Genomic DNA, 20,112 nt, shown 5'->3' on the forward strand with positions numbered 1-20,112 from the left:
CTTGCGCGCTTCCCACAGGCCTAATCCAGCGGGGCTGCTCTCGGTGTCCTTATGGCGCCGCGCGCGGTGCAGTTGCGCGTTTGCCAAGGCGGAGCCAGCCAAGGCCGGGAGACGAGATTCTTGCCACGCTCGAATGCCACGAGTCCAATGAGCCCGAGTTACGCGTCGAGGCTGCCCGGGTGGAAGCGGCTCCACCCCGCCCAGCGCTCTCTTCGCCCGGCCCAATGGGAGGCGGAGACGCCCGAAGCCCCGCCCCTGCGGCTGCCGGCGAATGCGATAGGCGCAGCCGGCGAGCGAGGCTGCTTCGGAGCTTCCCGGAAGGGCGAGTTGGATGCTTCCGAGGAGCAGCCACGTCCGCTCGCAGAACTCCTCCAGGGCGTTGCAGGTCGGTAAGTGGGGTGGCTTCGTTTGTTTGGGCTTGTTCAAGGCGGTAAAAAGAAAGGTGTGTCCCCAGACTGGGTGAGTGGGCGTTAAAACGGTAGATGCCGTTTAGCCTAAGCAAGAGTTAAGTAATGCACTTTGGGGTAAGTATATTTGCTAGGTCTTCTGAGCTGGCAGTGACCGACCAGGAAGGAGTTGTTGGGCTTGCAAGTGTGAAGCCCCCCGCAGCGTGCAGGAGGTATGAAAAAAAGAGAATTCCATATTAGAGATCATTATAAAAGTCTATAGTGTGACAGTACTTGTGGTACACAGTATTCCATCTCAAAATAAATAAATGATACCATAGTCCAGGAAAGGGTTAAGGAAAGGGCTTTCAAAATTATCAAGGGGCAGGAACAACAACTCTCTGAGGAAAGGTTGCAGTTTTTGAGGTTTCTTGTTTAGTTGGGGGGGGGGGACTATTGGTGTAGGATTGAAGTGCAAAGCCACCCTCTGGTGTCACTGCTGCTTACTTGGACACAGGTGGGTGGGGCACAATGGAAGCAAGGTTGGTTTTGTCGGGATGTACCAGCTAGATGTCATCATGACTACTAGAGTCGTAGGCTTTTTAAAGCTAGCTTGTTTAATTCCTCCAGGTGGGCCAACTACCCTTTCTACACACTCTTCAATTGCTTAAGGTAGTTGCATATTGCATTCCATGCAAATACATCCCTTGGTGGTTCGTGATAAGAAATTGCAATACTGTAAAATACAAAGTAAACCTACAGTTAAAGCAAAGGTACCTCCAATATCACCACAACTACAACTAATCACTCTGAAATAATCAGTGTTGGAATACAGATGCTGTTGATGTTGCATTTAGGAGTGTGAAAACAGAAAGTTAACTCTGTCTTGTAACCAATTTCTTCCAACCCCTGATACTTTGGACTGGTTAGTCTGAGACAGTGGGATAGTTAATTCAGTGTGCTAGTCTATGTGCAAGCCAGGAGTTGTTGTGCAAGCCAGGAGTTGTTGTTGTTTAGTCGTTTAGTCGTGTCCGACTCTTCGTGATCCCATGGACCAGAGCATGCCAGGCACTCCTGTCTTCCACTGCCTCCCGCAGTTTGGTCAAACTTATGCTGGTAGCTTCAAGGACACTGTCCAACCATCTCATCCTCTGTCGTCCCCTTCTCCTTGTGCCCTCAATCTTTCCCAGCATCAGGGTGTTTTCCAGGGAGTCTTCTCTTCTCATGAGGTGGCCAAAGTATTAGAGCCTCAGCTTCACGATCTGTCCTTCCAGTGAGTACTCAGGGCTGATTTCCTTAAGAATGGAGAGGTTTGATCTTCTTGAAGTCCATGGGACTCTCAAGAGTCTCCTCCAGCACCATAATTCAAAAGCATCAATTCTTTGGTGATCAGCCTTCTTGTCCTCTGTCGTCCCCTTCTCCTTGTGCCCTCCATCTTTCCCAACAACCTGATGCTGTTGTGCTATCACTTCCATCATCCCTGACCATTAGCCATGTTGACTGGGACTGATGGGAGTTGGATTTCATTATCATCACCATCATAATAATAATAATTTTATTATTTATACCTTGCCCATCTGGCTGGGTTTCTGTAGACACTCTGGGCGGTTTCCAGCAAAATATAAAAACATAATCAAATGTCAAACATTAAAACTTCCTGATACAGGGTTGCCTTCATCTGGAAGACATCACTGGTATAAGCAAGTAATTGTACTTCTGTGCACACACGCCCTCTCTCTGTTTTTAAACTTCCTCATCTCACATAACTTATTCTGGTGTAAGTTAAATCCTATTATCTCCCCATCCTCCTGGTTTTGGTATTGCTGTCACAATATGGTCACCTGTAATGTTAATCATAGCTGTATCAATTTATTCTGCCTCTTACAGAGATGGATTTTGAAGCAGTTGCAAAGTACTCAAAGCTCCATGCCAAACCTCCAGGACTTACCCTTCAGTATGGAACAGCTGGTTTCCGTACCAAGGCAGAGGACCTTGATCACACAATGTTTTGCATGGGCTTGCTGGCCGTATTGAGATCCAAGCAGAAAAAATCCACCATTGGTGTTATGGTTACAGCCTCTCACAACCCTGAAGTAAGTGAATGAGTATTTCAGATAGGAAAAAAGAAATTGAGCTACAGATTTGGGGGGGGGGGTGCTATACGGGTGCTGTGACTTAACCATTATCAATATAGTGGAATCTCTACTTACAACCATAATCCGTTCCGGAGGTCTGGTCATAACTAGAAACGTACATAAATAGAGGTGCACTTTTCCATAGAAAGTAATGGAAAAGTGAATTGATCCATTCTAGATGATGAAAAACACCCCCTAAACAGCAATTTAACACGGATCTTACTGTCTAACGAGACCATAGATCCATAAAATGAAGGCAATAATCAATGTACTGTACTATAAAATAAAGAAGACAGTATTGTAGATGAAAAATTTTAACTTTTTTTTTCTTACGTGCACTGAGGGTGGGTGGGCTTACCTGACTACAAGCTTGGGATGGGGCAAGGGTCAGTAAAGAGCTGATTCACTACAGCCAGGGTCACTTTTTTTTCTTGCCAGGCCTGGTTCTTCTCTGGACTTTCTCACGTTAGTTCCTTGGCAGGATTTGGGGCTGCAGTGCGCCCTGCTGTGCCTCTTGCAGGCTGCACCTCTTCCACAGCTTCAGGGGTGGGATGGGGGCCCTCTCCCCGGCAGCAGAGGCCTCAGCACTGCTCCGCAGCCAGTGGGGTGAGCTCCGGCAAACTGGAGGTCTCTCCCTGGCGGTGGATGCCCCAGTGCTGTTCCGGGCTGCCGGCAAGGCGAGCTCCGGGCTGCTGGCAAGGCCTCTGTTCGTAGCTAGAGGAAAGTTCATAAGTCAAAGCACCTACTGAAGGTCGTAACTGGAATTGTATGTAAGTATAGCCGTACGTAAGTCGAGATTCCACTGTATGCTTTTAGAACTGTATAACTAAAAGGATCATTTAGGCTGATTGCTCTTTTCCTAAGTCAAGATTGCCTATGTTTAAAGAAGCTTTTACATTGATGTATTGTCTTTTTCCAAGGAAGACAATGGTGTGAAGTTGATTGACCCATTGGGTGAAATGTTGGCACCTATCTGGGAAGAGCATGCCACACACTTGGCCAATGCAGAAGAACATGAATTGCAGGGAGTGCTGACTGACATCTGCCAGAAGGAAGCTGTAGACCTTCAGCAGGAGGCCTTCATTGTTATTGGCAGAGACACCAGGTAAAAATAAACCTGATAGACATCTTGGGAGTGACTAGGTAATATACACATTTACTCTTCCTGTATATTTTTTCAAAAATGTAGCTATCAGGGCAAAACTTTTTCAAGGCCAATATATGAATTAAACCACAATATAAGGCTAAGATATTAAAATAAATATATTATTAAAATATATAAGATATTAAAATATACTGCACTAAAACATCAGCTGTTAAATAACAGTTGGAAAGAAAAATGTTTTCAGGGTTTGTTTAAAGGCCAATAAAGTAGAGGTCGCTAAGGGAGGGAATTCCACAAACGTAGAGCAATTGTAGAAAAGTCCCTGTCTTGTGCACCTCCAATCTAATGATGCCTGTCGGTCTTTCCATGGATGTTTCCCCATACAACATTTTAAACATTTCTACTGGATAATGCAGCCACCTTGCTGAAGCCAAGCAGATTTGGGCCGGTCATGGTTTGGATAGGAGACCTGTGTAAGGAGTTCTGTGGTGGAAGGAAAGTGCAATATAAATGTCCTAAAGAAATATAATTAACAAATATAGCATAAGGCAAATATTTTTAAGTTGCTAGGAAAGTTCCGAGTATGTCCTATCACATCCCTATCTCTTTGGCTGTTGTGATTTATTCCCTCTAGAGACGTAGATCTCACTTGTGTCCTGCATGTTGATATTGTTTGTCTGTGTTCATGTGTCAAGAATGAATTGGGGTAAACTGGTGTGTTTGGATAGCATTTCAACAAAAGTAACCTTATTCCTGTGTCTTGCATCCAGATCTAGCAGTAAGAAGCTTTCACAATCAGTGATTGATGGCGTGTCTGCTCTTGGAGGTCAATACCAAGGTATGCCCTGTGCTTGCTTATTTAAGGATTGATGATGTTCCCCTTAGATCCATAGTGGTTGATAGGAAACAATTCAGTGATGACGTATTTTATTTAAAGCATTTTTTAAAAATCTCTCCTTTCTGCACCTTTACTTGAGCTACTGTAATAAGGTACTGTGAAATATGTCCCTGAAGCTTAATAGTGTCAATCCTTGACCAGTGTGTATGCTTTAAACTAGATTATGGCTTGGTAACAACACCACAACTACACTACATGGTCTGCTGTCGAAACACCCATGGGAGTTATGGGACTGCAACCGTGGAAGGTTACTACCAGAAACTCTCCAAGGCTTTTGTGGAGCTTACAATGCAGGTGAAAGAGCTGTTTTTGAAGTCTTGGCTTGCATTCTTGAATATACTTAATGTAATAGTTCTAAGACCCCCCCTTTGCCCATATGAACTTCCTATGAAGAATGGCAACAGGCTCTTCATTTGAGTGTCAACTCTATGCTGTTACGTTGCTGTGGATAAAGAGCAGGGCCTTTATAGTGTTGGCTTAAGTTCTTTAAATGCTTGCCCTAGAACATTTTGCTGTTGCTGGACCTTTCTTTCTTTTAGGATAATATTTTGATTTAAGCAAGCTTTTAATGCCATAGAAGTTAAAGGTGATCAACTGTGATTTTGTATATAAATTATTCAAAATGGTATTGGCTTTATGAGGAAAATTGGGATGTAAACCCTATGGAAAACAGTGGGACTTTTTTTAACAGTAACCATGATTACTGTTAAGGTTGAGCTTTTAGCATTTCATTCATGTAGACAACTGAACAGGTTTATAACTTTAAAGCATATGATAGTTTGCTTTAGCAGAAAGAAATGAGCAGTAGCAACAAAAGTTTTAAGAAAACAAGAGGCAGTCTAGCAGTAGGAAAATAGCAGTAGGAAAATAGATATTACATATTGCTGTAGGAAAATAGATATTTCCTAGCAGTAGGAAAATAGATATTTTCCTACTGTAGGAAAATAGATTATTTCCTAGCAGTAGGAAAATAGATATTACATATTGCTGCCATCATTGTAATAGGGCAGAGCAAAATGTGTTTTGCTCCTGATAAAGATGAAACATTGAAATCATTGGAGGCTGGTCCAGTAGAACAAATGGGGGGGGGGCACTGCTGCACCACCTTCTGTGTACCCTCAGCCTCTGCCTACAGGCAATCCAGCAGATGGTACTACCTGTGAGTTTCCTCCTCCTTAATCTCACTGTCGCCTGTGTAGAACAGAGCAGGGAGGAGGATAGGGACAAAACAAATTAGCTAACTCTATTTGCCACCTACTGCTGGATCACTCTCCCTTCAGCCCTACCAGTCCCAATGGGCTCTAGTAGTCACTGGTTGAAATAGAGAGGAAGTTGTTCCAGAATCTACACATTCAAACACCAATTTGAGTCCTGTTTTTCTTTTCATTTGTGATTACTTTGTTTTGGCTGTCTGCTCCAGAGCACAGTCAGCGTTGCATATGAGCAGGTGGTAGGAGTTCAGAGACAACCGTTAAAGGACCCATTCTTTGCTTTATTGCCTGCAGGCTACTAGCCAAAGGGATGGCCACATTTGCCTGAAGGTAGATTGTGCAAATGGCATAGGTGCTCTCAAACTCAAAGAAATGGAACGCTATCTTCCAAGCTGCTTCATAATAAACTTCAGCAATGATGGGACTAAAGGAGAACTCAATCACCAATGTGGTGCCGATTTTGTAAAAGTTCATCAGAAGCCTCCTGTGGGTATGTAATGACAAATGTATATTCCCTAATAATACTCTTGTGTTTTTTTAAAAGTCTGCCTCAATATTAACTTAGAACAGAGAACCCTAAAGTTCTGTGATGACATCACTTCATCAAAATATCATTCTTTTCTACTAATACATTCAATCTTAAACCAGCTCTGGGTTAATCCCCGGACTAATTGCCTCTGGAAGTTGGGAGAGATAGGAGGGTTTCTCATTCATTTATTTATTGCCTTCCACACATTTGTCTTGGGTAGTTGTATGATATACGTTTAAAAGAGTTTAAACAATCCAGAAAATAATAGATATTTTACAACAGTACGGAGTAGACACCCATGCAAGAGATTGATTAATGAAGCTGGGAAAGCTTGTCAGCTTTATTGACATGATCAAACTGCTTCCCTGTTTTCTCAGGCAGACACCTATCCAAAACTCAGCTTGTCTCACTTTTGGTGATAGAGATGTTAATATATGCTTAGATAGTTGGATATCAAGGCAGATGAGTTCTTTAATTATAATGGAACTCACTTACTAATTCTGTCTATGTAGCTAAGACTAGATGGGACTATTTTGCAGGTACAGCTTCCATCTATTTTTTATATAGTTCTGAAATGAAAACTTGTGCAGGGTGATATGAGACAACAAAATTGTCTTTAGATTCTCCCCCCACCCGCCCCAAATAGCCTGACTCTATATGAGGCAACTCCTCTTGTTTCTATCAGGATCTTTTTGCCTTTGCAAGTTAAGAGCTATGTAACACTCTGTGATATTGAGGTAAGTCATTGTCAGAATAACTGACACACGCCCATTGATTTTATTGGGGCTACTATCAGTATGACTAACATTGGATAGCGCCCAGTAATGACAAGTTTGTGCTGCTAATTTCCTGTTTACTTTCATTCAATCCTTTCCACTATTAGTCTTCTTCCCTTCCTGTTTTATTTCTAGCTATCCTCTGTTCCCTCTCATCACCCTTGGAAGTGGGGAGCCTTAATGTCCATGCCTGTAACCGTACTCAGCTTAGGGACACTGCTCACAGACTCAGCCCATATCATTAGCACTTTGGCTCTTTTATAAATAAAAGATTTTAAAGAACAAGTGGGAAACTAGATTGGTGCATGGTACTGTGAGGAAATCCTAACAAAATGGGTAGTTCATTTCTATCAGATTTTGCTATCCTATGTAACCTGTAGGTTGCTCTGAAACATATTAAGAACATTGAATGCCTTGACTTTTTAAGTGCCAGTATTCCTGAGGCCGAACAATTAATTTTTGTATTTACTTTGTTTACTCTGCTTGTTAGGACTGGAAATGAAGCCTGGTGAGAGATGCTGCTCATTTGATGGTGATGCTGACCGAATTGTTTACTACTATAATGACCCTGCTGGCCGTTTTCATCTTCTTGATGGAGATAAAATAGCAACTCTAATCAGCACTTTTCTTAAGGAACTTCTGGTCAAGGTAATGGAATTCTTTCACTTGCTGCATGGTTAAATTGAGGAAATTAACAGTTGAAAACATAATTAGCTGGAACTTTTAACAGTGTATGATAGTTTCAGTAATGCAAATAATTCACCGAGTGGTTCTTTGGCTCACCCCCCCCCCTTTTTTGGAACAGTTTGGGTTTTTTAAATGAAATTAGATCAGGAAGAAATAAAAGTAATTGCAACTATTTAACATAGTGGTTTTTAAAGGCAATTGTCTTTAAGTAGAAGGGATTTTTGGAATACTTGCCATCATCAGTTTTGGGCTGGGATATCAAGTGTACTCTTGACTTTCACCAATAGCATGCTTGCCCTGTTTTTAAGTGTGTGAGTTCTGAAAGTTTGTGAAGAACACTTCCTATCCCAATGTGAAATGCTAACATTTCTTTGCCAACTGGAATTTATGAACATCCAAGGCAGAGATTTTTAAATAATAATAATAATTGTTTTGTACAGTGTTTTCACAAAGATCTGATTATGCAAATAGCATGCTTCTCTTCCTTCAGGCTGGGCAGACCTTATCATTTGCAGTCGTACAAACAGCCTATGCCAATGGGAGCTCTACACGTTATTTGGAAGAAACCATGAAGGTACTAATTCAACGCTTGCATGCCCTGCCATCCAACACATCTGTGCTTAAAAATAATGTAAAAACCCTCCAAGCCTAATCACACATGGTTCCGTGGGAAAAAACAACAGCGCAAGTAAATCTTTTAGTAACCAAGACTTGTGTGCAATTGCCCTTACCTAGAGGAGATGTTACAGAGTTCCACCTTTTTCTCCAAAACAGTAATTAACATAATAATTTATTCTGGCCCTCATGTTAAGAGCCTTGGAATCCATGGAGATTAGTTTTGTGAAATAGCTGGCCCTCTGCCGTCAGGGTTGGAGCATAGGGCAGAGGTCCAGGGCCCTTCTGCAGAATAAACAGGAGGGCCCCTAAATGCAGCAGGGCTGGCTTACCCTATTTTGAAATAAATGACATAGTACAGATTACCAATTATGAAGCCATTAGACCAGTAAGTCTGAAGTTTAAAATTACCTGGTTACTGTTGTGTATAACATTTTTCAAAGTAGCATTCCCACCAATTTTTTGGTCAGGCATGTGGGTTTTAGTTTTGATACAAGCAGGAAAAGCTTGCTTTTAAGGTGCAGCCCTACAGCTCCATCTCACCACAGATGGTTCGCTTGGTCTTCCTCTCCTAGGTGCCTGTCCACTGTGCAAAAACAGGGGTGAAACACTTGCATCACAAGGCCCAGGAATTTGACATTGGAGTTTATTTTGAAGCAAATGGTCATGGCACGGTAAGCGTTTTGCACTTGTAATCTCTCTCTCTGCTCCTTTTTGTTTGTGTGTTTGTAATAAACTTCATCCTCAACCTCAAGCGGAGTCAATAAAATTCATTGTGTCCCCTATCTAAACTCATAACTGTTCCAGCAGCTCCTTGCCCACACTGCTGTAATATTCTCTGATCCTTTCTCCTCTTGTCTCATATCCCATCCCAGTTATTCTGGGATAAAGAACCCAGAATGAGTTTCAGCCCTTAATTTGTTTACTAATTCCAAAAGTCAGTCAGAGGCTGAAGTAAGTGAAAGAGCTTGGCTTTTGCCTAGCTTTTGCTGCACTTAGCATGGGGATAAGAGAGTTTGTAGTCTTAGGATGGGTCACCTTTTTCTGTCAGAAGCCACATGCTGATCGTGGGTGGGGCTATTCACAGTTCTCTCTTTTTGCAACCTCTTGCTTTAAAAGGATTAGCCTTATCATCCACAAATTTGTCTGTCAATGGATGCTAGCCATAATGTCTATAATCTTCCTCTACTTTCCGAGGCAGTATGCCACTGAATGCCAGTTGCTGGGAGACACAAGTGAGGAGAGTGTTGTTTGGTTCAGGTCCTAGTTGCAGTCTTCCAATAGACACCTGGTTGGCCTCTGGGAGAACAGGATGCTGGGCCAGATGGGGTTTGACCTGATCTTAGCAGATCTCTTCATATGTTCTTATATCCCCTCGGCCATCCCTTCTCAGCCTGTTTGTCTCTCTCTTTTCCTCCCAGCCTAGCAGGCTACTACTGGGGGAGAGCCAGGTCACTTTTGTCCGACGTCTGAACTGATCACTTGGAGACTGATGTTGAAATTAGCTTGAGGGCTGCATAAAACTAGGCAGAGGCAAGTAACTAATAGCCAGGTTGTTGCTTACAATGGGTGGCATTCAAAATTCCTAGAAAAATACTGGCTTGGTTCCAGAACCTGAGCCCCACATTCCAGGGAGACACTATAGGATGTTGGGAGGGAACTTTTGCCCTGTTCATGAGCTTCTCAGAAATAAGATTTGGCCGACTGCTATTGGAAATGGAAGCTAGACTGCATGGAGCTTTGCAGACCTTACTTTTAGGGATTTGTTTAGTCGTTTAGTCGTGTCCGACTCTTCGTGACCCCATGGACCAGAGCATGCCAGGCACTTCTGTCTTCCACTGCCTCCCGCAGTTTGGTCAAACTCATGTTGGTAGCTTCGAGAACACTGTCCAACCATCTCGTCCTCTGTCGTCCCCTTGTGCCCTCCATCTTTCTCAACATCAGGGTCTTTTCCAGGGAGTCTTCTGTTCTCATGAGGTGGCCAAAGTATTGGAGCCTCAACTTCATGATCTGTCCTTCCAGTGAGCACTTAGGGCTGATTTCCTTAAGAATGGATACATTTGATCTTCTTGCAGTCCATGGGACTCTCAAGAGTCTCCTCCAGCACCATAATTCAAAAGCATCAATTCTTCGGCGATCAGCCTTCTTTATGGTCCAGCTCTCACTTCCATACATCACTACTGGGAAAACCATGGCTTTAACTATACGGACTTTTGTTGGCAAGGTGATGTCTCTGCTTTTTAAGATGCTGTCTAGGTTTGCCATCGCCTTTCTCCCAAGGAGCAGGCGTCTTTTAATTTCGTGACTGCTGTCACCATCTGCAGTGATCATGGAGCCCAAAAAAGTAAAATCTTTCACTGCTTCCATTTCTTCCCCTTCTATTTGCCAGGAGGTGATGGGACCAGTGGCCATGATCTTCGTTTTTTTGATGTTGAGCTTCAGACCATATTTTGCGCTCTCCTCTTTCACCCTCATTAAAAGGTTCTTTAATTCCTCCTCACTTTCTGCCATCAAGGTTGTGTCATCTGCATATCTGAGGTTGTTGATATTTCTTCCGGCAATATTAATTCCGGCTTGGGATTCATCCAGTCCAGCCTTTTGCATGATGAATTCTGCATATAAGTTAAATAACCAGAGAGACAATATACAGCCTTGCCGTACTCCTTTCCCAATTTTGAACCAATCAGTTGTTCCATATCCAGTTCTAACTGTAGCTTCTTGTCCCACATAGAGATTTCTCAGGAGACAGATGAGGTGATCAGGCACTCCCATTTCTTTAAGAACTTGCCATAGTTTGCTGTGGTCGACATAGTCAAAGGCTTTAGTCAATGAAGCAGAAGTAGATGTCTTTCTGGAACTCTCTAGCTTTCTCCATAATCCAGCGCATGTTTGCAATTTGGTCTCTGGTTCCTCTGCCCCTTTGAAATCCAGCTTGCACTTCTGGGAGTTCTCGGTCCACATACTGCTTAAGCCTGCCTTGTAGAATTTTAAGCATAACCTTGCTAGCGTGTGAAATGAGTGCAATTGTGCGGTAGTTGGGGCATTCTTTGGGATTGGGATGTAGACTGATCTTCTCCAATCCTCTGGCCACTGCTGAGTTTTCCAAATTTGCTGGCATATTGAGCGTAGCACCTTGACAGCATCATTGTTTAAAATTTTAAATAGTTCAGCTGGAATATCATCACTTCCACTGGCCTTGTTATTAGCAGTGCTTTCTAAGGCTCATTTGACTTCACTCTCCAGGATGTCTGGCTCAAGGTCAGCAACCACACTACCTGGGGTGTACGAGACATCCATTTCTTTCTGGTATAATTCCTCTGTGTATTCTTGCCACCTCTTCTTGATGTCTTCTGCTTCTGTTAGGTCCTTTCCACTTTTCACTTTTGTCTTTTATTATGGTAATCTTTGTACGAAATGTTCCTTTCATATCTCCAATTTTCTTGAACAGATCTCTGGTTTTTCCCATTCTATTGTTTTCCTCTATTTCTTTGCATTGCTCTTTTAAGAAGGGATAGGACTTTTAGGGATAGGAGCCTTTATTTCTCATAAAAGGTAAAGGTACCCCTGCCCGTACGGGCCAGTCTTGACAGACTCTGGGGTTGTGCGCCCATCTCACTTAAGAGGCCAGGGGCCAGCGCTGTCCGGAGACACTTCCGGGTCACGTGGCCAGCGTGACATCGCTGCTCTGGCGAGCCAGAGCCGCACACGGAAACGCCGTTTACCTTCCCGCTGGTAAGTGGTCCCTATTTATCTACTTGCACCCGGAGGTGCTTTCGAACTGCTAGGTTGGCAGGCGCTGGGACCGAGCAGCGGGAGCGCACCCCGCCGCAGGGATTCGAACCGCCGACCTTTCGATCGGCAAGCCCTAGGCGCTGAGGCTTTAACCCACAGCGCCACCTGCGTCCCTTATTATTATTTATTTCTCATAGGGTATGAATAAAATCTAGTGTACTCCCTTGTGTCCCAATCATATGCTCATCATTTTGGGGGAGTACCAGTCTTTCTTTCAAAGCATCAGTGATACACCACTGTCACCATGTGGTAATTGGGAGATGGTGGTGACAGTGGCCATGCTGCATTCCCTCAGACTGTCGAATATGTTCCTCCTTCCAGGTACTGTTTAGTAAAGCTGCAGAACAGAAAATAAGATACCAGGCAAAGGAGGAAAAAAACAACCAAAAAAGAGAAGCTGCAAAGATGCTTGAAAATACTATTGACTTGATAAATCAGGTAGGAATGTTGACAAAGAGCTAAAGTTTGTCTTTAAATTTCTTAATACCAAGAGTTTCAAAGATGTTACATGATGACACCTCTGTGTTGAAAAAGAGAGCAAATTACCATTGGGAAACCAATAATCTGGGATACATCTGCATCATGTAACTGGTAGGACCATTATTTCCTGATGGGAAAATGTCACCGCAGGGTGAGATGTCTCCCTGGACCCTCCAGTCTACATGTTTGTGCTGGTGGGGTTGTCAACTGGGGATGGAAGAACCAGTTGACAAGGCATGCAAGTGGACTCAAGGTGTTCTGCTTTGAGGGTTGCTTCTAATAATTTCGAGCAGAAGTGCTCACATAGTCAGGTACCTCCTCTTTGAATTCTTGCTCCATCCCTAGTGACAGATTGAATCTGATAATAATGGGTTAGTTATCTGACCTGTAAAATGACTGTGGGGGATGGAGACTTATTTTATGGTTCCCAAGAGCCAGATAATGTGTTTGTATTTCCAAATCCCTTTGCTTTACACTGTGAGATTGTGGGGGGGGGTGCTCCCTTACCCTGCTTTGAACATTGATATATTCTGGGGCAGAAGGTAGCTTAGTGGAGAGTACTGGGACAAGTCAAGGGCTTTAGGCATTGCCTTTTGTCTAATTACATTGGTGGTGGTAGCTGCTTCCTGGTGCCAACACAAACACCCTTCAGGTAAACTTATGGCCTCTTCTTAAGCAGCTTCTTTACCTACTATTGGCTTGTCTTTGTTTTTGTTTTATTGTGTATTTTGTGTTCTCATTTTGTACTTTTATGTTGTGAACCACCCAGTGATCTTCAGATGAAGAGCAGTATACAAATTTAATAAATAATATTTTTTTTAAAGGATGTAGGCCATGTGGCAGTTTTTAGGCTCATTGAGCGTGAGAATCCAGATTATTAACTGGAATCAAGACTGCTTCTGCCATACTGGTTTTCTTTACTGGTTTTCTCTCCTTTCCTTTCCTATTTTTTGCTGTCTATACCAGACGATTGGTGATGCTGTCTCAGACATGCTGGTGATTGAAGCCATCTTGGTGTTGAAGAATCTCACAGTACAACAGTGGGACACCATGTACACAGATCTTCCCAACCGGCAACTCAAAGTGAAGGTTAGTGGGAAGTTAGTGGTGGACAGAAATGCTACTGGTTGCAGCAGTGGTTCATTTCAGTGACCTACAAACTTGCTTGCTTTCCCAACTGCCTGCAAACACAAATTACTGTGTTGGGTCGGAGACAAGGAGGGTCTTTTTCATACCCGTGGGTCCTCCTTGTTTGTTGGGCAATCATTGAGATGCTGTAGCATGCTGTCAGCTCTCTGTTGCCAGGAGATGGGCAGGAACCATGCTGGCCTGAGGAAGCCCAGATCCAGTGCTTTCTGGCTGCCTCAGGCTTTCAGTCCTCCCTGGCTGGCTTATTAGCATTTCATGCCATGGCATGGCATGTGAACTTAGGCCAGAGACGACACTATCGATAACTGCACCTTTTTGAAAATGGGTGTCTGCTACTTTACTGCACAGAATCTCCCTCCTTGGTGGAAGTTTTATTTATAAAAGACTCAGGATAACCTTTTTTAAAAAAACAAAACAAAATACCCCAACTACTGTTCACTGTAACAATAACCCATTAACATTCTGGCCCAGTGTTGGCTTTGCACAACACATTGCAGGTTCAAGGGCATTTCTGACAACGTACAGTGGTACTTCAGGTTAGACGCTTCAGGTTACAGACTCCGCTAATCCAGAAATAGTGCTTTAGGTTAAGAACTTTGCTTCAGGATGAGAACAGAAATCGTGCTTCGGCGGCGCGGCAGCAGCGGGAGGCCCCATTAGCTAAAGTGGTGCTTCAGGTTAAGAATAATTTCAAGTTAAGAACCGTTTTATATGTTGCAGTGGGAATTGGCTTTTGGAAGCCTTCCTGTAAGCATGCATGTCTGGAAATAGTTGCACTGGGTGACCAAAGGCTAAATTAACTAGAGTTTTTCCAATGAACCAAAACTTTGCACAATGTGTCATTAACCTTGAAATTGGGGTGTAATGTTGGTCCTCACTACCTCCACACACCCTTTCTTAGTTATGTATTCACATAGAATTGAGTTTCATCACAGCACAGACTGGAGCTATAAAACATTCCTGGTGCCTGGGATATTCCAATGTGTGCATGTTAGTGCAACTCTCACAAGAGGTCAAGATCTGGGAGAGTGAGATAGAAACCTTGGCATAACCCAGCAGTTTCAGTGATTGACAAACACAAAATGTGATTTAGGTCTAGTTATGTATAAGTGGGAAGAGACAATCATTGACAGCCAAAAATTGAAAAATGTAGGTGGAGAATTGTGCAGGAATGTCAATATCTTATGGGCCTTGCAGAGCACTCAATACAAATCCGTATCAAAACTAGGTCTGTGTTCTCTCTCTCCTCTTAGTGTTGCAAAATCTGCAGGTAAAATTAGAGCTTTTAACAAGTCAGATTGTATCACTTCCTTTACTTGGACTTGTAGGTTGCTGACAGACGTGTAATTGACACTACGGATGCTGAAAGGCGAGCAGTTACACCCCCAGGGCTGCAGGAGAGAATTGATGAGCTCACCCAGAGGTTTAAATTGGCTCGAGCTTTCGTTCGCCCATCTGGAACAGAAGACATCATCAGAGTCTATGCTGAAGCAGACACACAGGTCAGAACCAAAGTGATTCATATCCTTAACGCAGTGTGGTAGAGAATAATTTTGAGTCCAGATAGTAGGTTTCCACCCACCACCATGCAAACTTTGTTTGCAAACACTAATTATTACATTTATATACAGCCAAAGGTTAAGCAATTAGCAGCTTGGGCACAATCTGACTTCAAGAGCATCTTCCCCTTTTGCACCTCCAAATTATCAACTAAGTGTCCTCCCTAGTCTTTTTGCTTAGGGGAGACATGGATATTCTTCTTCATGTACACCCTCTTAGGAGTTTCCAACATGGGGATAAAATAGTATGTAGAATGGGTCTTTTGTGTGTTCCTCTGTTCCTCATTCCATCCTCTGCATAAAACAGTTGGAAGAAGCAAGAGGGAAGAGAGACATGGTCTTCGAAGATGGGGAAAAAACCCAAAGGAGGACCATAGTAGTTTGCTTGGAAGAAATCTCTGCTTGCACTTCCTCTACCTCTCCTTTTTCTTACTTTTGAAGTTTCTTTGGCCCAAATTAAATACGATGTTGAATGCATTTAATCTGCAGTTAACTCGCACATTTTTTAAAAAAGTGAGCCCCTCTTTTGTGTAATTGTTGCCATCTAGAAGCTGAAAAAATGGGTTAATCTTAGCTGCACTCAGTGTCTTAGATAGGTACCTTAAAATTATAGGATCACTATAGCAGCCGGTTTCTGGGTACAGCTGTCCAAAGCATCCACACTACGAAGATATGACTGAGTGTTCACTTGGATTGCAATCTCTTCATGCTGCAATTATTCTTCTTTCCAGGAAAATGCAGATAAACTTGCACATGAAGTTAGCCTGGCTGTCTACCATATAGCTGGAGGAGTTGGAGAACAGCCCAAGGCTGTAGTATAATGAAGTACCATTCTTCAAGGTAAGTCATAAACCATACCTTCCTGCTTTTGCTTTACTAAATGAAATGCAAAATTAATTTATAATTAAAAGCAGTTCCTTTAGAAGTGAGTTAACTCCTCATTTCTGTTAACTTTATTATGTCACTGTAGTTCTTAAGTAATTTTTAAATCAAAGGTACTAAATTGAATTTTGACAACTATATTGTTGGACAAGCAAAGCTTTTCAATTTTTCATAGTTAGGCAGCATTCATCTGCCCCTTGCAAGCAAGCATGTGCGAATAAGTGTCCTCTTTGCTCCTGCTAGTAGTAGTGAGGGAAGGAATTTTTTTTAATTTAACATGCAAAAACTTTGAACCATATATTTAAGAGTAATGTAGTTGTAACTCTATATAGAAGGGTCACTTAATTGAAAATGTGGAACAGGAAGTTGCCATGGCAGAAACAATGTTAATTGAGAGGAGTGAATGCTGGGAGCAGTGCGGAGTCACAGAACTGCTCTGATAGCTAGCACTTTATCATGCTTTCGATTAGAAAAGTGGCTCCCTGTAAGATGCTGCATAGATATCTAGACAAAAAATAAGACACAGCTAGAAAAAATGTGCAACTTGTATTGGTAATTTTCTTAAAGACATACCTCAAGATGACAAAACAAATGTACATTTAATAGTAGGCACCATAATCGATATGAGCCAGCGATATTTCAACTTGATTCAGGCCACATCCAGAACTTATTTACAGGTATTTAAATTAAATACACCCTGAAGTATACATTACATACAAAGTGTGAAAAAGGAAACTATACACACTGGAAGGATGGAGTGGTTTCATTTGAAGTTACATTACTTAAGATAAACATTTTACCATGTACACTTCATGTTTTTATGACACCTTCCAGAAAGTCCTTCTCAACCATTTCTTCAATTTTTTGTCTTGCTTTGCTGGAGAATGTCTTTTGAGTTTCCATTTTTATGTCCTTGGTAGGGAAAGAATTTGGGTAAAGCATGGGGCTCCCTGAATGACCAATGCTTCTGCTGGTGATTTTGCTGTTAAATACTTGGCTCAGGATGTTGAAGAAAGGCAGAAGCTGTTCAATGCTGCGAACAGCACAGATGGTCAGGAGCAAGCTGCCAGGTTCCCAGTTTAGTGTTTTCCCTGAGCTGTCCTCCTCTGGGTTTTTCTGTTAATATGTGGGGGAGGGGGGAAGAGAGGAGAGGAGAATTTCAAGACAAAGCAGTGTTGTAGGAGACTTCAAAAATTAGCAGGCCTAGTAGTGACCAGTGTATCAATACATCGCCCAGAGTGCAATGTCAGTCGTGGGAGAAGCAGTCACTCCACCCCATGGATAGGCAGTTTCTTTAAACTTTTCTGCCCACACCCCTCAGCAGAAAAGTTTAAAGAAACTGCTGCCTTTGCACAGGGGGGACAGCAAGCTACCTCTTTCTCCTGGGAGGAGGAGACAACCCTCCGCCCCATGCCAAGGCGGCAGCTGCTGGAGGTGGTGGCTTCACTCTGTGCCTTGTGAGGCCAGGGCTCTGTGTACCAGGCACTGGAGGATGTGGCAGCTTTTTCCACCTGGCCTTGACAGGCAGAAGCTGCGCATGGTGATGCTAATCCTCGCTGTGTGGCTGGCAGCTGTCTTCTTCCTCCCTGCCTCTGTTCTGACATGATATACCACCAGCTAAGCTTTGCAATATGGTGGTATATTACGATGTTGCAAAGCAGATATCTCCCAGCCCTAGTCTACTAGGCCTGGGTGATGTATCAATACGTCTCCCCAGACCAGATCATGACGGGGGTATATTGCAAGTAAAACCACCACCGCTGTCGAGTCCCTCTGGCCTGGAAACCACAGGAGGAGGAATAAGCTTCATTGGCAAGTCACTGGAGTCGATGCAGCTTGTTCGTCCCTCAGCCACCTGTACAGGCAGGCGGCTTTTTTAAACTGTTCTACTGAGGGGCACAACTGCCCGAGTCCTCAACATGCTGGAGACAAGTACATGGCATTCTCCTGGACTTTAAAGTTTTGATCAAGAGGCTGAAGACACTATGTGCACAGATGACATAAGTTGGCTTGAAGGCTGAACCCCACCTCTGATAGGTGCTGTTGCCAGTTTGGTTTTAAGCTCCTGTTGGATTAGAGCTTAAATGTGTGATTGATGCATTGATATAAAATATGCATTAATTCTGTAGTAGTAGTAATTTATAAAAAGAGAAATGAAATACCTTTGCTCTCTTTCGCAGCAGTTTTGCTAATCGTACTATGTATGGTTTGAATTCCCTTTGGTGTGTGCCTTGTCTTCGCACCTCCAACCCTGAATCATCAGAAGCTTCTGGAATAAAGGCCCAGCGATACCTGTTAAAGAAAAAGAGGACAAAGTCATCACATTCAGCAAGTGATGATCCAGCCCTCCCTAGTTGAGTCAATTTATATCCAGGCATGTCTTGATGTAGCCAAAATCTGCTAAGAAAAACCAAGATCCATGGGAGTAAAATTAGATGCATAAAAAGCAATTTGTTTCACAGAACCCACTTCTAAGAAGAAATATTTTGAAAGCATTGTTTGCTCTGTTCTGTTCTGCCCACCCCTTTCTGATTTCCTTTTGTATATATTTGCCAAATGGTAATAAAACACACCCCTGCCATACATATTGGGACACAGTCTTGGGCACCCTGACAGAAGTATTCTGTGAAACATGATAGCACATGGGCTGATGTTGGTTACTGGTGAGAGGGAGTAGGCTCCTAACCAAGTTGCTTCTGAATTTCTGTCAACACTATATGGAGGGCATTCCTCTGATGGGGAGCTGTGCCACCTAAGACACATCTTCACTGCCATAACACAAGGTGAGGTGGCAGAAGGCCGTAAAAGCACCTGCCTTGACAGTCCATAAAGAAATACTTGCCGCTCAAAGAGAAGCATCACTCTAAATATGAAGGTTTTTTCACAATGAAGTGTTTCTACGGCACACTTGGATTTGAATGAGATAAAGTGTACTTACATCTGAAACTGAGGAAGATTTTCAGAGGGCAATGCCAAGGCTAAATCCAGAAATTTACAAGCTGACAAATAAAGATTTAACCATCTCTGACTGTTGTAGGATGTCGAGAATCCATTGCCTCCAGTGTATGTAGTTTCTAGGCCAGCAACAGATGGTCCTGAAGTTCTACAATTCAAATGAATTTACTACAGGTTATTCTTAATCAGTTATGTCCACGCTTCACAAATCAATGCTCTTCTCTTAGCGTATACTTTAAATGAACTGGAAGAATTTTCTATGAGGATAACTTTTATATTACCCTTCTGAAAACACCAAACAATTTTAACAAGATAGCTGCAGCTAGTGGTTCTAAATTACACTTCTGCTTTGTTCGTATAATTTATCGTAAATAGTACTGATAAAGAAGCAAGACCAAAGTCTGATTTACTTTTACAATATAGGGTCCTGTCTGACTAATTTGATCTTTGTGAACTGATTGCCGTATTAAACATGAACTGGAATGGAAAAAAATGTGTACTGCTGCTTATTGGCACCGATTATGTTCCTGTTTTCATAGCAAGACTGGGGGAAAAACCTTCCAAATAAGTAATATAAAATAATTGGACTATCAGTCAGCATATTTCAACTATTATGCAAATAAGATGAGAGAAGAGAAATTGACATTACCTTGAGATATCTTCATCAGCTGTGAGTTCCTGTTCCATCAATAAAAATACTTGGACCTGAAGTTTGTTATTAAAAAAACCACACACCAAATTTTAAAAACAGTATTAACAAATGGACATTCCAATCATATCCCCCTTACACATTGACAGTGATGTGGTGGTGGTAGTATGCATGTGAACAAACACCTGATCTTCTCCACTCAATTATTGTCCTCCTTCCAGGCTAATGATCAGGTGGGAAAGATCCATGCAGGTTGCTCAAAACATGTGACTTCAGTATCCTTATGCATGACATAGCATGTAAG

General features: G+C 42.6%; 2 protein-coding genes across 10 annotated transcripts in view; one reads left to right on the plus strand and one right to left on the minus strand.

The window, feature by feature from the left end:
- Positions 1 to 40: 40 nt before the first annotated feature.
- PGM3 (phosphoglucomutase 3) lies at positions 41 to 19,869 on the plus strand. Of its 4 annotated transcripts, none has more exons than XM_079970451.1 (14): positions 41 to 385; positions 2,274 to 2,479; positions 3,442 to 3,626; positions 4,397 to 4,464; positions 4,685 to 4,818; positions 6,030 to 6,225; positions 7,531 to 7,688; positions 8,218 to 8,301; positions 8,918 to 9,016; positions 12,456 to 12,572; positions 13,581 to 13,703; positions 15,092 to 15,265; positions 16,054 to 16,162; positions 18,385 to 19,869. In XM_079970451.1, exons 1-13 carry the CDS (start codon positions 52 to 54, stop codon positions 16,141 to 16,143), a joined length of 1,968 nt encoding a protein of 655 aa, XP_079826577.1. In that variant the 5' UTR covers positions 41 to 51; the 3' UTR covers positions 16,144 to 16,162; positions 18,385 to 19,869. The 4 variants fall into 4 exon arrangements, with proteins under 4 accessions (XP_079826577.1, XP_079826578.1, XP_079826579.1 ...); XM_079970452.1 differs by having other exon boundaries at positions 18,388 to 19,869; XM_079970453.1 differs by lacking the exon at positions 18,385 to 19,869 and adding an exon at positions 17,125 to 17,250.
- Positions 16,732 to 20,112, minus strand: part of DOP1A (DOP1 leucine zipper like protein A) — a 65,367-nt gene continuing 61,986 nt past the window's right edge. For all 6 annotated transcript variants that reach the window (XM_079970280.1, XM_079970279.1, XM_079970281.1 and 3 more), the window contains 4 exons: positions 19,809 to 19,864; positions 19,143 to 19,307; positions 18,367 to 18,496; positions 16,732 to 17,320 (listed from right to left, as the gene is read on the minus strand). In XM_079970280.1, coding sequence (XP_079826406.1) covers positions 17,015 to 17,320; positions 18,367 to 18,496; positions 19,143 to 19,307; positions 19,809 to 19,864 — 657 coding nt within the window. In that variant the 3' untranslated portion in view covers positions 16,732 to 17,014. The remainder of the gene's footprint in view (positions 17,321 to 18,366; positions 18,497 to 19,142; positions 19,308 to 19,808; positions 19,865 to 20,112) is intronic.

Source organism: Podarcis cretensis (assembly GCF_951804945.1).
Source record: "Podarcis cretensis genome assembly, chromosome: 3".
Taxonomy (NCBI): Eukaryota; Metazoa; Chordata; class Lepidosauria; order Squamata; family Lacertidae; genus Podarcis; species Podarcis cretensis.